At 37.2% G+C, this 19,244-nt stretch overlaps 1 protein-coding gene across 9 annotated transcripts in view; it reads left to right on the top strand.

The window, feature by feature from the left end:
* LOC105477634 (glutamate metabotropic receptor 7) overlaps window positions 1-19,244 on the top strand; it is an 898,220-nt gene that overhangs the window by 273,789 nt on the left and 605,187 nt on the right. For all 9 annotated transcript variants that reach the window (XR_011620207.1, XR_984853.3, XR_011620206.1 and 6 more), the window contains exon 2: window positions 2,808-3,024. Coding sequence is in view for 5 of the 9 variants with exons in the window: in XM_071092123.1 (XP_070948224.1) it covers window positions 2,808-3,024 (217 nt within the window). In the remaining 4 variants the exon portion in view is untranslated. The remainder of the gene's footprint in view (window positions 1-2,807; window positions 3,025-19,244) is intronic.

Consider the following 19,244-nt stretch of genomic DNA (forward strand, 5'->3'; position numbering starts at 1 on the left):
TACAGTAATGAGGAAAGAAATCTGTTTCCTCAGGATTTTCGTTAGTAAAATTTGGGGCACAGTGTAGAAAATGCATTGCATTGGGGCACTTTATTAGCACCCTTTCAAAGGTACAGAGGGATTTTGGCAGGAAAGACATCTGTGCAACAGCATGAAGCTTTTACATTCCCACAAGTTGAAATTGATGGAAATGTATTGACATGCCTGGCTTCTTTCCTTTTTATTTCTTGTGAGGGAAAGTCTCTCTCTTTCTCCCTCTTTTCCTCCCTCTTCTCTATTTCTGTCCAAAGCCTTTATTCAGTTGATATTTTTGTTACCTAAAACTTATAACCTCCAAACTACAATCGACACATAGGTAACTCATTCTATTAAGATATTTGTGTAAGCTTTGCTGAGGCACTTATATAAGGAGTTTGAACAGCAGTCTAAGAGTGACCAGTAAAATAACTTTTAGTGGCTATGTAGTCAGTGATGTGAACAGAAGTCAGCCTGGATTCCATTAATCTACTGGCCTTCCTATTTAATGCTTATTTAAAAAGTATTTTAGTAATAATTCATCAAAGCATCATAGTTGTGAGTGTTTTATAGCTTTGTGACCTGAGGCAAGGTAATATTCTTCCAAGCCTCAATTTTCTCCCTTGTAAAACAAGTTATAATACTATAATATAGTCTCATGTAATATTGTATAGTACGGGTCACAGAATTTGCTGACGATTAGATAAAGCAATGCATATAAAACTTTTAGAACATGACTGGTACAAAATAAAGAGTTGGATAAACAGTACATATTATTTTGAAATCAGTAATGATAGGAATATGTAAAAATATTTTATTGCCATGGGCAATGTGAAGAATGTTCGTGATGACGTACAGCAGAGAACTTGGAAGTCAAATTGGGGAATCGATAACTTTAGTAAGGAAAAATATACCATTCTTTATTTTGGATGATTATTACCCCCATATATTAAGCACCCACTCTGTTGCAGGCATCATGCAAAGCAATGCACATTCATTTTCCCTGTTTCTCAGAACAACTTGTTATTAGTGATGTCACCAACTCATTCAAGTGAAATAGCTTCATCAAATTAAACACTAGCAAACAGAAATGCCAAACTCTGATCCTATGTCTTGTCAATACCAAATCCTATTTTACTTTGCACTAAACCTCACTGTAATTGAGAAGTTGCTCAGGTAAAAAGACCCATCAGGAGACATGCAGGCTTTCTCTCACTGGCTTTGAATTAAGTCAGGGCAGAAAGCCTGCCCTCCAATGGTCATAGAGTAGAACTGCATCATGAAAAGGCTGCATGGAAAATGGCGGGTCGTCTGATTTCAGGGCCACAGGACTTAACTCTAATGCTGACCTAGAAATGTTGGTGGAGAAACGATCTTTACGGAGGCGATAACTAGCCTTAAATGATGGCAAATGGGTACATTTTAGGCAAACTACAAAGGAAGGAAATAAATAGGTTAATAGTAGAATTTTCAGGGCTCGATGAATCAACTTGAGCGTGGCTTTACCATATTTGAGCTACACTGGACTTTTGGGCTTGGTCTGAGAAAGGATCAACTGGCCTTTGGACACCCGAGAAACCTTTTGTGATAATGCAGGGATAAGTCCTGGGGGAGTTTGTAAGCAGAATGTTGTCAGAGTTGATCATTCTTACGTGAAAATTAATTGTGCCACTCATTATCTATTGCTTGATAGAATTAAGACAAAGAAGGGGACAAATGTTACCATGCTTTGAAGAGGTAACTAGCATAAGAGTTCTGAAGTTAGGATCTTAGCCAGATTTCTCATCTGTGATTACTTTGGGCTGGCCTTAGGCTACCTGAGACCCCAGGCAGACATGTTTTTGCAGCTCTTTTCATATATATAATTTAATTTAGCAAAGTAGATGTGTTAGGACTACTCACATAGCCCAATTTCCAATGATCCTAAGAAATAAATACTACAGCAGCTGAGGGAGATAATTTGATTTTTTTCAAGGGGTCTGTGGAGTCCTAAGATGATCCTTATAGGCAAAAGTTCTAGAGCTCTTCAGGACATTTGGTGAATGCCATGTGGGGTAGAGGTCAGAGAGTCCTCTGAAGGAAAAAGATAGAAATCAGAGGCCCTTGTGGACTCTACTCAGACAGTACTGCCAGCTCTCTCCCAGAATCCAATAGAAAATTCGGAAAATTTTGAGGAAAGCCTGTCAATGTGCAAAGACCACTAGAGTAAATGCCTCGGGGGTGGGGAATTTCCCTTGCCTGGGGCCAAGGGTATTACTGAGCTACTTTAAAATGTTCTTGTGAAGAATAAATTAGATAATGCTTGTGACTTACTTAGATATTTCCTTGGAGACCACCGCAATCAATCAATGTTAGATGACTAATGATATCCACCCAGTATTCACAAGCTGTGTCAACTATACCAATCTTTATATACACTCCAGTCAGGTTGTTGTATTTTTATTTCCATTGGTGTATAAGCAGTAAAGCATGATTCACCATGTTTGGTACAATGGTCATAAATCTTTTTCTTCTCAACAACCATGACCCGGACCTTGGAATTCCCATGCTAACCTCCTTCCCTTATTCCTAAGAGAAGGAAATAAAAAGGCAAGACGCTAAAGTCAATATCAATACTTTCGTGCTGCTAAGAAGTAGATGATTGCATTTAGGTGGTCTAAAATTACATGGTGGTGTTTGGCAATACATATATCCCCTTTGCAGCCCTGTATTTTAAGTAAATTGTCAAAATATAAGTGAGTCTCTTATATCCTGATGGCGTACTCTCATGTGGTGTTTTCTTGTCTTTACAGATCCCCCAGATTAGTTATGCATCAACGGCACCTGAGCTAAGTGATGACCGGCGCTACGACTTCTTCTCTCGCGTGGTGCCACCCGATTCCTTCCAAGCCCAGGCCATGGTAGACATTGTAAAGGCCCTAGGCTGGAATTATGTGTCTACTCTCGCATCTGAAGGAAGTTATGGAGAGAAAGGTGTGGAGTCCTTCACGCAGATTTCCAAAGAGGCAGGTAGGATGAGATTGCTCTGATCAAGTTGGCTCTCTTCAAATGTCTGTGGCTTGTAGAGTTCTCTTCAGACTTTATTAAATGAACACTACAGACTCTTACATTCCCAGAGTCCTGTGAGTTACACCTGTAACGTCTTCATTTGTAAGACTTTGTTGTTTTTGGAGAGATTTTCGAAGTTGTGAAACTGAGATCCCTTGAGTACTAATAGAATAAATGAAGAAAAAAAGTGTATATCTTACTTCTGCCTAATGGGTAATAGGGTGGATTCTAGCCTGTGTATGAAAACATGGGAAAATGTGGCTGGATGTACCTCCCCATGAAGACTCTTCCTCTCTGCCTCTCTCCAAAATGGAGAGAATAATTTAGAATTATGTGAATGCAATCACGGTGCCACTTTGATTTGAAGAATACCTGCAATTCCTCTGAATGACTTGGCCAAAACAAAAGTAAATAAGTTATCCAGGCAGTAGAATGTATTTAGACAAACAGTCTTTCAAACTTGAGATTATTTTGAGACAGTTCTCTTTAGCAGCACTTGGAGAGGATTCTCTTAACGTTTGTTTATTTAGCTCAGATTGGAGGTAATGGGTTCAAATATTTGGCCAGCTGTTTTCCAGTGGGCAGATTTTGAAAAATGAGACAAAATTCTCTCACTTAAAAATTTTGACAGTAAGTATTTGGGTTTCCCCATATGGATGTATTGGATATGGTAAATACATACAAATATGTATGCTTAGATATTCCCATACTGTTCTTATGTTAAAATTGGGGGTGCTCAGTGTTGTAAGCATTTCATGCAATTTAAATTGTTATTTACCAGAACAGTTTACTGACCATAAAAGCAAACAAACAAGCAAAGCAATAGAAAGAGAGCTCCATGTTAGGAGGAAAGATGTCATACATTGTGAAGATACAGCTTTGAGTATTTGACTGTCAGATTACAGATATACTCTGAAATATAGTGCTTCCGGATATGGATGATGCTAAAATAAAGAAACTAGGGCTTGTTTGTAAATCTCATGTTTTTAATTCAGTACATTGTTAGCTGTAATTTCAGAACTTCACAGGAGATCTGGGAAGATCTGTGAGATTCTTATTCTCTTCCTTCTGACTTAACACAGCTGACTAGATAGCTTCTAATCATTGTCAAGTCTCGCTCTAACCACCATTTCTGGGTTCAGATGCAACACTCACAAAAACTTCCTTTGCTTTGCTGGGTTGGTCTTACATTTCTAGTGTCTTCTCCCACAGCACCTATCACAGGTTAGTATAATTTCTTGTTTGTTAGTTTGTTTGTTTTTCTATCTAATCTTCATGACTATAGGAGACCATGTCTGTCTCATTTTCTACTATGGCCCCAGGTGCTACATTCCTAAGGGACACATTTATGCTACAATTCAGTTAGAAACTTTCTGATTAGGAAAGAAATCTTAACTCTGGCCTTGTGGTATGCTGTGATTTATAGGACTCATTAACAATTGACTTCATAAATCCCCAAAGAGGTATCTAATCATTTTTGATGCCTATGTTTTTCTTTCTTTCTTTGTTTTTCTGAATCCTGCCTTGATAAAACTAAGGCTGGAGGCTGACTTAGAAAAATATCTAAAATATCAGGATAGAATAAAATAGACAAAATAAGATGAAAAGAAAATATGGGTAAAATAGTAAGATAAAGCTTAGAGATAAAGGGCAGATGCCATTTTGCACTATATCGTTGTTAAAAGTGAGCCTCAAATTTAACACTCAAGTTTAAAGTGGATGAAGCAAAGGAAGAACACTGCCCATTCTGTTACAGGATTTACAGTGTTCATGAGGTCAAAATCATGTTGATTATTCCTTGCCTTGGGATCAAGACAGATGTTTGCTCTGGGTCTGTATAAAAAACTATATTCTATAGACAGGTCAACAGTGACTTTCACATGGTTGTTTATTCCTGGTGTCATTTGGTGGAAACTTAAGACATTAATATCTGAGTTTGCTATTATATATAATGACTCTTCTAAAAGGAGAAGCTCTTATAATATGATCTGAACTCCCTAGCTCATCTTTTTCGCTAATCCTATGTTGAAAAGCCCCAGCTAAAAAATAAAGATTCTATCAGTGGCAGCCATTTTGGATGAAATCTTTCCATCCTAGAGCCTTTCCCCTTGAGGATGGGAGTAGCTAAAAAGCCAGCTGGTGCTACAGAAATGCAAGGAAACAGTGAATGTTTAGGTGATGTCTTGAAAATTAATACCTCTTCAAGGTATTAATAATAAGTAGTATGGTATTTGTTGTGTATATATAGTAAGTATTTAATAAGTATTCTTCTTTTATACATATTATAGTATTTGGCATGTATTTATAAAAAGTATTTAATAAGTATCCTTCTTTTATATGTATTATGATATCTGGTATGTATTTATAATAAAATGCATTGGAACTATATCACATGTGCAAGTGATTTAGACACATGAACTTATGTGCTTAGCAAATACCCCTCCTTTTCAATTAGAAGAAAGGAAGAAAGAAAGGAAAGAAAGAGAGGAAATTAGTTTAAATGATGTGGAGTAAGTCTACTCAGTGTTTGTATGGCCTAGAGCAAACATGAAATACATTCAGTGAGTTTCATTTCTGTGGGCCTCTCCTAATGCGTGCATCTTGCTGCTGCAAAGGTGATTCTGGTATTTAAAGACACACATCCCATGACCTCTAAAAAGAATCCATCTCCTTCCTCTGATGTTCAGTTGAAGAAATAATCTATATTCCAGTTCCAAAAAAATAACAATATAAAAGAAAAACTTATCTATTGGAATTTCTGGACAGTATACATGGTTAGGGAATTCTCCAGGGTAATTTTGAATGTTCACTTTTTTCTTTACCTGCAAACTCACCCTCACAAAAGATACAAACCCAATGTTTATGGGTACGTGAGGTGATGTGGCACAAAAATAAATAAGCACACTGGTTATGGTGTCAGAAAGACCTGGATTTGAATAATGGACTCCATCACTCTCTTATTTTAGCTATTTTGACACAGGTTTTAACTTTTCAAGCCTAAACTTCCTCATAGAAAGAATGAAATTAATGATTTCTGCTTCACCAGGTTGGTAGAATATATAAGATGGTGCATGGGGAAGCATTTAATACCCAGCAATATCTGATTACAGTGCATCACACTGGCTCCCTATAAATAAGGAGACTGGTTGGTTGAGTCTGAAAACTTTGAAAATAACTTGAGTAATAGATGTTATCTGCCTTGAGTTGTAATTAGAGGGTTATTTTTAAAGCTCTTTCTATTCTTATTAACATGCTGTCACGATGTAAGATGGATATGAAGAAAAGGAAGTGAGCTATTTGCATTGTCCTATGTATGTAGAATATGTGTATGTGTGTGTATATGTGTGTGTGTGTGTGAGAGAGAGAGAGAGCAAAAAGAGAGAGAGGGTGCATAGACTCAGTGGTGTTGTTTCTGTGTACTGCTGGCAGGTTGGAAGCATTTACTTCCATTGTTTCTGAACAGTTTGACTTTGAAGATTGTGATTCTTTTCCTCTATAAAGGGCCTCACCCTTTTAAAAGGCTTTAGCTTCAAAATTTACTTTAGACTTAAATCCTGAGGCAGAGGCTACTTATAAACCAGAGCCTAAAGCATCTCCACCATGCACACAGTCACAGTGCACGGATGAGCGCCTCTTCATTATTTACTGGTAGAACAAACCAAGACAATGATGTCAGAGAAAATAAGCCATCCTTTAACAGAGGCCATGTAATTGTTTAAAACATGGAAGTCTAGGCACATTTTCACTAAGCTGTGAAAGAAAACCTCAATACTTATTCTTTCAAGTATAGTCCGGCAGATTTAAATATGCATGGATGCTGTTCCTTGTTGAACTTTCAAAGAGAACTGTAACATGATTTTCTCAGATGATGAGGTTTTGTAAAACAGTTATATTTGCATAAATTGCCCTGTTTATTTGAATGAATGCACATGCAATAGCAACAAAGGCAATTTATTTCTTAATATTGCAGGGAATGAAGGAAAATCCACTCTCAATGAGCTTTAAAATTCAAGTCAACAAAAACGACCTAAATTAGACATTAAAAACTCCTTTATCTAAGTGAGGGTCAAGGTAAATGTTTATGATAGCATGTGGCACTAATAAATTCCAGATTCTTTTAACCAAATCTGATTCAAACACTGTAAAACTAAGGACTACATATGTGACTCTTACAGTCCATCAGACTATTTCCAGGAAAATCTCGTGAATACTGCTTGACAATATAGCACAAATAGTAACAATTGTTACTGCTATGCTGCCATCATACATGTCGATTTCTCAAAACCTGAAAGAACTATCCTTTTGGTATTTTACAGTGATCACTTGACATAGTTAGTTGTATTTCAATTGTTCTTATAAAGTGGTTATTATTATTCAGGTAAATTCTAGAATTTATTTTTAATTAATACTTTATCATAGCCTAGCATATTCTTTCCTAAAATACTTAGAGGAAGATTTGATTAACTGTTATTAACTATTATTCAGTCTTCAGTTCTTTAGATCTCAAGCTCTATTAAAAATACAAAAATTATTATTTTTTTTTTTTGTATTTTTACGCCAGACGTGATGGCGTGCGCCTGTAATCCCAGCTACTGGGGAAGCCAAGGCAGGGGAACTGCTTGAACCCAGGAGGCGGAGGTTGTAGTGAGTCGAAATTGCGCCACTGCACTTCAGCCTGGGAGACAGAGCAAGACTCCACCTCTAAAAAAAAAAAAGAGCTAGATGGATTTTCCTACTATGGAATTTCAGAGCACTGTATGCCTCTCTCTTTCACAGATACAATGTTCTATGTTGTTGTGTGCATTTGCCCATTGTCAGTCTTTGCCAATTTACTTTAAGCTCCATGAGGGCAAGGACATTTTCCTGTGTTTCATTATCAAAGATAATTTCTAGTACACAGAAGGCAGTCAGTTATTATTTCTTAACGGAAGGAATAATTGTATTTTTCCCCTTTGCCCTTTAGGAAAAAAGGAAGCATGTAGAGAAAGAGCTTATGATATGTAATTTTGCTAGAAGGCCATAAAATATTATATCCTAGATCTGAATTTACACCATTATTTCTTCTCACTATTCCTATATAAAACTGATAGCAGTATGGGGCAACCAGGCTGTAATTCCTAATACCATCATCTATATTGAATTCTGGTTTTGTTTTTTTTTTTTTCCTTTCTGTCTATGTCAGGGTGATTATGGAAAACTGACACATTTTAAAACTAGGTAGATTATTTTCCTAATGAGGTGTTTGGTTAATTCAGCTTAAATATAGATATTAAACATTTGAGAACTCAATTTTAAGACACAAAATCACAAAATTCTTATAATGTCATTTATCTTTAGGTACATTTAAAACTAAACTGTAAGTTCCTCAAGAAAGACTGCATTTTATTTGTTTTGGGAACCTCAGTGGTTAGCACAACATTTTAGCTTTTAACTCGTGCTTCATTTGTTAGCACCTCTTGAGTATGTCCCCTTCCCCCATCATTACAGTGACCTCTGAGACCCTCTTAATTCACCTTGATTTATAGCTATTATTATCCCTTCTTCCAGAATAATCCCTCCAAGACCTTGGTGTAAGAATGTCTCGTTTCTTTCAAAGAAAGTATCTCATTATGTGGAATAATTTAGTTGAAGTCATGCTTATGCCCCATTCTTTAAAAAGTTTCTTTGATCCCTTTTTAAAATATGTTTTGAATCTTTGAAAGAAAATGCTAATTCCTGAGGTACTAATCTAACCTCATTTCCAGTGTTCAAGTCATCTTGCCATCATCCCTATCAGAGAACTTTTGTAAAGCCCCTGTGATAAGTATGCAGGTAGCCATCTCACAGATTATTCCATCCATGGTTTCTAGGTTTATCAAAAATTAAAATCATAGCCATGCGCACTGGCTCACAACTGTAATCCCAGCACTTTGGGAGGCTGAGGTGGGCAGAACACTTGAGGCCAGGAATTCGAGACCAGCCTGACCAACATGGTGAAACCCCGTCCCTACTAAAAATATAAAAATTAGGCAGGTGTGATGGCATGAGCCTGTGGTCCCAGCGACTTGGAAGTCTTCCCTCTTTTAGAAGAAACTGCCGCAGTTCCCAGTAAGCTTTGTACTGTGGAATTTTTTTTTTTTTTTTTGACTTTGATTCTGACAACTGAGCCCCGTTTGTTTCTGCTTATTTTCTGATTTTGTTTCTCTTTCCTTCCAACGGATTCTGTTTATTATCCCTTATAACTTAAATTATTTTTTCTGCTTACTCTAGACATTATTGACTTCTGTTGTCTGCCTTCAACCTTCATGAATATAACCAGGGGTGTCTGTGAGTTCCACAGCACCCTATTTAAACTCTATCATGGACTTTGTTGTATTTCATTGTAATCATCTGCCTAGTTATCCTCTCTCATTAGAGAGTAAGATTCTTGAGGCTAGACGGTATGCTACATTTGATTTTCAGCACTCGATATCCAGAGCCGTGCCCAACAGAGACTGGGTTCAATAAATGCATGTTGGATTTAAAAATAATGTGTTAGTCATATAAGTGGTGATGTCTTTGAGGCTGTAGTGGGTACAGTAAAGCTGTTGAAAGTTTTTCTAATTTGAATTTTCTGAAGTGATCATCGATCTGCTATAATTAACTTTATAGGAGGGAAAAATGGGAGAAGAAATCTGGTGACATGACTTGTACTTACGCAATATGTATCAGAATACCTTCTTTATGGTAGGTACTATTTCAGGGTAATAATGATAAATAATAATTCTAGTAGAGACAACAACAGGACAAAAACCTCTCTGTTTTCAAATAGTAGAATTACATATTTAGAGCAATGAACACAGCCTGGTTAGGGCATACTACAAGGAAAGATTCTGAAAGAAGGTAGATCTTAACTAAATCCCAAAGGTAAGTAGATGTTAACCAGTCAAAGCTGACCTAAAGAGGTTTGTGGATGACATGCTTGGAAGAGAGAAGCGTGTTAAAAGTCCAAAATAAAATTGCTTGAGAATATTTAAATACTTGAATGTTGTAAAAGAAATACTATTGCTTTGAAAAATTGTGTGAATCTTGAATTAATATGATGGAAAACTCTCTTCCAAGCAATGTAGCCATTCCAAAAAAATTTCTGGCTTTTGAACCAAGAGCATCGGGTTGTGGCCCTAATGCCTCCAGTAACGCATTGGGAACTACCATATTGTTTCTTTGGGTTGGAAAGTCATCACATATTAATTGAGAAAACTAGTCTTTCTTGGGTCAGACAATTCTCACATGTTTATCTTCCTAATTAGAAAGGATGGGTTTCTCCCAAGCTATGGATTGTCATTGTTGCCATGGGACTAGAAATAGATAGTGACAGGGTATTTTTGCTAGATGAGAAAATAGACAGTGAAAACTCATATCTCAGCAATTCCTTCTCATCTCCTCTGCCTGCCATCATTGCACTTGATAAATTTGAGGGGATATGAAAAGATCTGGAGGTGAAGTGAACTCTTCCTTTACTTGCCTATTTTAAGCACTGCCATAGGATGCATGTGCTAAGGAGAAAAAGGTGATGGGATTCTGGCAGAGAGGTTAAAGATGCAGTGTAAGGTAACATAGGTCATCTTTATATAGAGGGGTAGAGACTCAAATATGGAGAATTTTATTAAGCCATGGAATTTCTTGGTTAATTGGCTGAGGGGGAAGAGCACTACTGTTCTATGACAGTTTACATTGGGAAGTAGTCACACTTTTGTAATAATATCGTTATAATCAATAAACTTTAGGGGCAAAATGTTGAGTCTTCCCTATTTAAGGAAGATGCATTCAGCCTTCAATGTGAAGCTTTCTCTTCCTAGTCTTCACAAAAATATTCATTGAAAGAGATGGCTACTTCTGTATCTCATAGGTTTTGGGAGATGTCAGCAAGAAAGAGAAATTTCAGTAGGAAAGTTTTATATGTATATTGGAAGGATACTGATTAGTTTATAGAACTGGAGGAAAGTACCCAGAAAAAGTTTCAAGGATAGCCAGATCTAGAGTAGCTAAAAATTTCGGAGTAGTAAAATTTACTTAAATGCTTAGTGTCATTACTGAAGTCTAGCATATCCAATATGTCCTCGACTCATATCATGGTGCTCAAATTTCAGTATCTTATCAGAGAAAGTGAACTAGTGACTCATGGAACTTGCCTATGTTTGAGTTTTGGGAAAATAGGACGCCTTGGTTTTGAGTCTCTCCAAGGCCATAAACAATAGGGAAAATATATTTCCCAATGTAATTTTAGTGTTGTAACCAAAAGTTGGGTAGTCACAGTGTAAAAAAAATGCTATCTTTTTGGTTGCCCTTACCAAAGGCTCCCCACTGTTCCACCCCCACCCCTGGAATACACAAGTAAAAAGGAGTAGCCCTAAACTGGCCACACACACAAAAGGAAGTATTCATTAAAACCGAGGCATGAAAGTGGGCACCGGAATTAGTCAAATGGAGAGTTCTGAAAAACAAGTAAATACTCCAATCCAAGAAACATTAAATTAATAAATGGTTGCTTGCAAAATATCTATTTATTGGACTTCAACTGCTTCCTAAATTGTTTTGTATTTTGAACAACCTGATATGTGTAAATGCAGCCTGTTTGAGACCTGCACAAAGGGATCTGTTTTCCTTTAATTTGGCAAATGGATTCCTGCTGTTAAATCTTTCAAGAGATTATAGAAAATTCTACAAAGCTCCACATCAATTGCATTAGCGCTCTCAGTCAAGCTGAAGGGGAGCAGATGATAAACATTTCTGGGAGTAATGGTAGCCATTCCAAACACACTGCATTGACTGACTTTGAAATAATAGTTTGACCTTATGTAGCTCCAAGTTTGTCTATTTCCAGTTATTCATATTGCTTGTTACTCTTTTGCCTAGATTACTTAAAAGCAAACACTTAAACCATATTGTCCATAATCACTGGACAGTATTATTCCATTGCATTAATATTTTTACATTTGGCATTAGTTGTCAAACAAGCTCCTGTTTAAATAGGCAATCCTCAAGTATCATTACACTCTAAAAGCAATGATATTAGGATGTACCTTTGAGGAACTAGTATATAGGTTGTGAGAAGGCAGAAGAGCAGACAGAAGATGCTGGTAGGAGACTAAGTATTAGTCATGAAACAAAAAGATCATGAGAGTAGAGTCTCAATCACAGAATGCTAAGTATGGGGGGAAAGCCATGGGGCAAAGGTACAGTCAGGAGAGGATGGCCCTGGTAATCAGTTGCTTTATGTGTTTTCTTTATATTGCAATGTTTTCAATATTTTCTGGAATATTCCCTTAATGTTACTGAACAAAAAGTTTCAATTTCCTCATGCAATGTGGGTAAAGTTTAGATGGAGCTTATTTTCTCTGAACAAATTCACTCAGCCTTAGATGATTGCATTCAGATAGAGTAATGGCTTTGGGTGGCAACCGGATCAATAGCATAAGACACTTCTATTGAGCTGTCTGATTCCCACTTTGACTGGCTTTTGACTGATAATTATTATTTGCTCCCTGGCTTGTGTTCGCTTCCTTCACAGGGAAAACACATCCCCATATCTATTATATGAAAACATAAAAACTTGTTTACAGTTGACTGTGTATAAAAAACAACTTCAGCCTTGAAGTCAGCCTCCTAAGTGTAAACTGCATGGATTAGTTCCCAGTGAAATAATGAGGACCTGACCATTTATATCATGACCTTGTCTTATGCTCCAGAAGGGAAGAACTGGTACCATGCATCATGACAATAAAATTTCTAGTTATTTGGAAAGTTCTTTTTAATCTATGTGAGTTTTTTTTTTCCCATTGTTGTTTTCACTTGTTTATTTAGTCTTCATTGGATATTGAAATCACTTTTTCAAAACATTTTTGAGAATTAACCTCTCCCCCAAAAGTGTAAGTGAGATATACCAACATGGGATACTTAAGCAGAAAAAAAAAAAAAAGTCAGAATTCTTTGAAAGAGTATTAGGTAATGCAGAAAACCTGAGGAAGATGTAAGTAATCAAGAAGCTTGGAATGGATGGGAAAAGAGACTACTCTAGTGATGCAAGCAGCAGAAGATGACAGACTGTGTCTTCAAGGTATCACCAGAGGGATGAGTCAGCTCCAACTCCACAGAGGCCTTCAATTCTGAGCTTCAAACTCAGCATCAAGTAAGAAAGCACCCCATTGTCTGCTGTTGATCATGTGGTCATCCATTGGCTATAGGAAGGTGGGGTGGTTGACTGACGACAATTCCGTAGAATGGTGATTTTAGATATCTCAGGATAAACATAGAATCTTGATACCCAAAGAGTAAATAGTAAGGGAGAAATGATAAACGCAAAGGATGAAATGTGATAAAATAGATTTTCTTCTCTGTTCTTGTAGAGCACATTTGGAAAAAAAGAATAAAATTAATAGTGATATAAATTTTTCTACTTAAAGTTGTTCTGTTAAAATTTTGAAATTTGAAATGAAGGGATTTTTTTTCCTTCTTCTTTTATTTTTCCCCTCTAACTAGATCCTCAAAAGAAACCATCACAACTTAAAATGCATGTAGAGGATTGTTCAAGCTACTAGCTTTCTAAAAAGATACAAAATGTAATTTTCCAAGGTTTACATCTGTGATACTGTTAAGAGTTTTTTACAGGATAAGAATGACTTTTGCTTCTTTGTGCTGGACAGTTTGTATAAACAAATGCTATTTCATTTTTTTTTTTTTTTTTTTTTTTTTACAATCCCTGAATTCCTCCAAGCAACCTGTGGAGTTTTGATAATGGCAGTAAACAAACATTCCTTGAAATGTAGAAGAGTCAGAAGACAGGCCTTGTTACTGCACTCTTCCCTACAGGGACATGGACTTAATAAGGTGGCTGAACAATCTGTGCTGAAGCCCAGGAGAACCAAGACTACTTAAGAAAGAAAATGACAGGGGCTGGTCACATGCCGGGAAAAGGATGAGAATCTCCTGGTGGTGCTTGCCGTGCAGTCTAATAAAACTCTTTTCAAAAACTGGGTGGGAGAGCATTGCAGAAAGAGAAGTTTTTAGTAAAAATAGCTTTATAGAGCCTACCATTTGTTGTTCAGTTGGGAAAATGCAAACTGTAGGAAGAGGAGTTATTTAACACACATCTTCATTGTTCTGAGATGTGAATAGGTAAAAGAATGCAAAGGATAGAATTGAAATGCAAACTTAGGTAAGGGTTAGTATTCTGTCGTAAAACACACTTCCACAAATAGGCTGACACAGAGAAAGAGGATTGAAGACCTCTGCTTTAAATCTCTTCCCCCCTCTCTCAGCTTCTGTTTGGCCATTTAGTTATTCTCCTTTGTCTTTTATTTTTCCTGGACAAGCCAATCCCCACCCAACAAACTTTGCATCTCTATAGGCTTTTACTCAAGCAGTGTCTTCTGCTTAGAACATCCCCTCTGAAGCTCAGTTGCCTGGTAAACCCTCCCCTTAGTGAAGTTTCTCCAATGTGTCCCCTTCTCCCCACCCTACTCCTTGTAGTGTTCCTGCCATCAATACATGTATCCATGGCCATGCATTTAATTTTGTCACTGTTATAATATTAAAGATTATGCACTCCTTCAGGGTAACTACAGGTATTAAAAATAGGGAAGATGAACTAAACATTATCGGGCATCTCTCCCAGTCCAGGTGCTGATCAGAGCTTATAACACAGTCCCCTGGAAATATTAAATACTAAATAAACATTTGTTGATGTAGTAAAATTCTGGCATCTCCAGTCCCTAAATCTACTTGCCTTTTTAATTTAAATTTTATTGTAAATCTCACCTCTCTAGGGAGTCTTTTAGTCTACCCTGTGTTATATTAGAGACAAACTGCTATAGTAACCTGGTAGAGAAACATGTATTTCCCAATTCCTTAAAGGTAGTTTAGCTACCAGTTTATGACAGATTATAAATGTATATAATGTTAATGCTAGGTTTCAGATTGCAATAGTAGTGATTTTCTTGTTGTCAGTGCTGTTGAGCTTGTTAAAGAAAGACCTAATGTAATTATGTTTTAAAATTGAAGCTTACACTAATTCTGCCCATATATTAAAGGGTTTCTTTTATGTGTCCAATACATGAAGTAGATTTTTAAGATTAGTTATGTGTGTATGAGAAAGATTAAGATTAAAATAGAGAGATGAGACATAGTTTGAACCACAACATAATGAAATGTTGATTTTAATGAATTGGGAGATGAAAAATGAGTATTTTCCCCCTAAATTTTAAAGATCTGTTAACATGAAGTACAATAAAACATGAAGATTCAGGTGAGATATATATTCTAAAGGGCAAGAATATTACCTGGCTCAAGATCAATTTGCTTTATTTAGCTTTTGCAGCATTCAAGGACTAAGTTCATCAGATAGGGAAAGAGGGTGAGACTAACTTCCTTATTCTTATTTTCCTCAAAAGTGAAAGAGATGAGTCTGGGAGGGAGCTCAAGCTTCATTCTGTTTTATGGAGAAAGACAGAGATTGCTAGCAGGAGGTGGATAGATGTTCAATACCTGTTATTCATTCTCTCCACCTTCCCTCTCTTTCATTCTTCAGCCCATTTTCATCATCTCGACAAACATCAATCGAACATCTGAATATGACTATTTCCTAATGGTTGGTAAACATAATTGAAGCCAGATATACCTAGGTTTAAATACTAGCTCTACTCACATTAGAAATGTGTGAGTCACTTACTCTAATCTAGTTTCCATTTTCGTGTTTATACTACAGAAATAAAACCAGTTCCTTCCTTAGAAGGCTTTTTTGACAAATAAGTAAGATACCTAATGCATGCAAATGCTCAGCATGGTACCCATCGTAGATTAAATCTATAAACATTAGCTACTGTGATGATTATTATAATGATTACTATTACCCTAATTATGTGAATATATTAGTAACAATATTAATAGTCCTTCCTTGCTCATTACTTCTATTATTTATTCAACAAATATCTGTTCAGTGCCTACTGGTGTCAAGCACAATTCTAGATCCTAGGGGTGAACAAAATAGGCCCAGACATTGCCTGTGAATTTAGGTGAGATGAACGGAGAGTAAACGAGAGTAAACAAATAACCATATAGTGTTAGGTATATATCTGTGCCCAATAAAAACGATGTCCTTTTATTTGTGTTGCTTACATTATATTGGCAGATCCAGATGGCTTAGAAACAGGGCGAATGGAGCTGAGATGGCAACAAGCATTTGATGATATTGCCAACATAATGCCAACAGAGCTTGCTAATTACTTGGCTGCAGAGGTTGAAGGAGATGTATAGATTTATGTTGGATGGTGATGGCTGTTACGAGCAGATTTGAAGAATGGGGTAGGGATTGAGAGCCCTATTTTAGACTTGTGAAGCCTGAAATGCCTACAGTATATCCAAGTGAAGCTGTTGAACACGTAGTAAGATGTATAAATCTAAAGTTAAGAGGGGAAGTCCACAATAGAGACCTAAATTTGAGATCTGTGACAAAAATGCTGTGAGATGGAATGTGATCACTTCATTGGAGAAGATGCCTGGGAACTGAACCAACAGAGTTTTTCAAACTCTAAAATTGATGATCTAGTGAGATGAACTAAGGCATGCCTGAAGAGGTAGAAAGAAAACCAGGAGTTGAGGTGTTCCAGAGACCTAGTGAAAAAGTGTTTAAAAAAGCAAGGAAGATGAAATGAAGGTCCAGTGAGGCCTGAGAACTAATTATTGAGTTTTGCAGCATGGAGATGATCAATGGCTTTGACAGATAATTTTCGGTGGAATGTTAAGGCCAAAAACCTCAATAGAGTAGGCTTAAGAAAGAATGGGAGGTGAGAAATTGGTCATAGTGAATAGACAATTTAATAGGAGAATATACTAATAGAGATAAGAGAAATGGAACTGTCAGAGATGTGAGGGCCTTAAAAAGGCAATTTGAGGATGTTTGTTTGTTTTCTACATCTACTTCCAGTCTCCCATTACTCCCATTTTTCATCTTCTCACTCTTCTAACTTTTTCTCTTTTTTTTTTTTTTTTGAGATGGAGTCTCACTCTGTTGCCCAGGCTGGAGTGCAGTGGTGTGATCTCAGCTCACTGCAACCTCCACCTCCTGGGTTCAAGCAATTCTCCCACCTCAGCCTCCCAAGTAGCTGAGATTACAGGAGGGCACCACGGTACCGGACCAATTTTTGTATTTTTAGTAGAGACAGGGTTTCACCATGTTGGCCAGGCTGATCTTTAACGCCTGACCTTTGGTGGTCCTCCCACCTTGGCCTCTCAAAGTGCTGGGATTACAGGTGTGAGCCACCATGCCCAACTTACTCTTATAGTTTTTTCTCTTCCTTTCATGCCTATTCTTCATCTTCCTCCTCCTCCAAACTTCCGTTGCTCTGGACTATATCAGACTAAGAATACAAACATGCAAAGACTCAGGCCTATCTTGCACAGAGCTCATTGTCTAGAGCCAGACCATGTGAATGGTATAACAACATATTGTGCTTTAGAAAACACAGAAATATCAGAAGAGGTAGCAAGACTGGGTCCCCCAAATGACATCCAGGGTGTTTGTCTCAGTGAATTCTGAGGAGTGCTAGCTTCCTGATACCAATTCAATGGAAAAGGGAAAGAATCTTGCTCAGTGGGTGTAACCAGAAGCGCTGCCTTTCTCTTGAAGAAAACATGTGCACAACCCTAAAAAGAGAGAAATTTGTATTGATTCATTCATCAAGTACTTCGTGAGTACCTACTCTGTCTTCATCGCAGCTAGCGGTTTTGAGTAATCAATAGTGAATAGTTTGTATCCTCTTGGAGTTTATACTAACAGGCAAAGACAATAAACAAGTAAATTAATAAAGCAGGTTAAGGGGAAACTGTAGAAGTGCTGTGTGTTGGATGTTATTTTAGACAGGGTGGTTGGGAACACCTCTTTGAGGAGGGAATATTTAAATAAAGAGATGAATTAAATGAGGAACTGAACTATGTGAAGAACTGGGAGAAGTTACTCCAGATAGAAGGAAAAGCAATGTTCCAAGACCTTAATATAAGAATGTCTTGTTACTTTCAAAGAAAGTATCTCATTGTGTGGAATGATTTAGTTGAAGTCATGCTTATGCCCCATTCTTTAAAAAGTTTCTTTGATCCCTTTTTAAAATGTGTTTTGAATCTTTGAAAGAAAATGCTAATTCCTGAGGTACTAATCTAACCTCATTTTCAGTGTTCAAGTCATCTTGCCATCATCCCTATCAGAGAACTTTTGTAAAGCCCCTGTGATAAGTATGCAAGTGGCCATCTCACAGATTATTCCATCCATGGTTTCTATGTTTATCAAAAATTGAAATCATAGCCACGTGCAGTGGCTCACAGCTGTAATCCCAGCACTTTGGAAGGCTGAGGTGTGCAGAACACTTGAGGCCAGGAATTTGAGACCAGCCTGACCAACATGGTGAAACCCCGTCCCTACTAAAAATATAAAAATTAGGCAGGTGTGATGACATGAGTCTGTAGTCCCAGCTACTTGGGAGGCTGAGGCAGGAGAATCCCTTGAACCCGGGAGGCAGATGTTGCAGTGAGCCAAGATCATATCACTGCACTCCAGCCTGGACGACAGAGCGAGGCTCCCTCTCAAAAAATTAAAAAAAAAACATAAAAATCACAACCTAGAGTCAAACTTAGCCTATTTCTAGCTGTGGACACTTGCATTGGTGAAGGAACAAAGAATGCTAAGACTTCTCAAAGTTGCACTTCTTCAGAGTTGTCACTCATACTTTGAACCATCTGTCCCACATGACATCCCCCCTATGTCTCTAACTTCACCATTAACTTGGAGTCACATTCACTTCTCCCTTTCAAGTCCAGTGAGTTGCTGGATTATCCTATCTTCTTTTCTCTGATGCTTCCATAAGAATCAGAGAGTATTTTCTGGTGGTAAGTAACAGAAACCAAATAACTTAAATATAAATTAATGAACTGGAAATTAAAAGAGTGAAATAGCTGAAAGAATCAGATAGCTCCTGAAAGATTTCGTAAGTCACCCACTTCCTGCTGACCTTGCATTTGGGATGAATAAATTCAAGCATTTCTTCAGTTCCTGTAATGATAGACTCAAAGGCAGAGTCTAGGAAAGAAGATCTGCTTAGGTCCACCAGATCCCTTGCCCATCTCTGGGTTGACACTGGTGTGATATATGAAGACGTTGAAAACAGAAACTGAAAAGG

Source organism: Macaca nemestrina, chromosome 2 (genome assembly GCF_043159975.1).
Source record: "Macaca nemestrina isolate mMacNem1 chromosome 2, mMacNem.hap1, whole genome shotgun sequence".
NCBI lineage: Eukaryota > Metazoa > Chordata > Mammalia > Primates > Cercopithecidae > Macaca > Macaca nemestrina.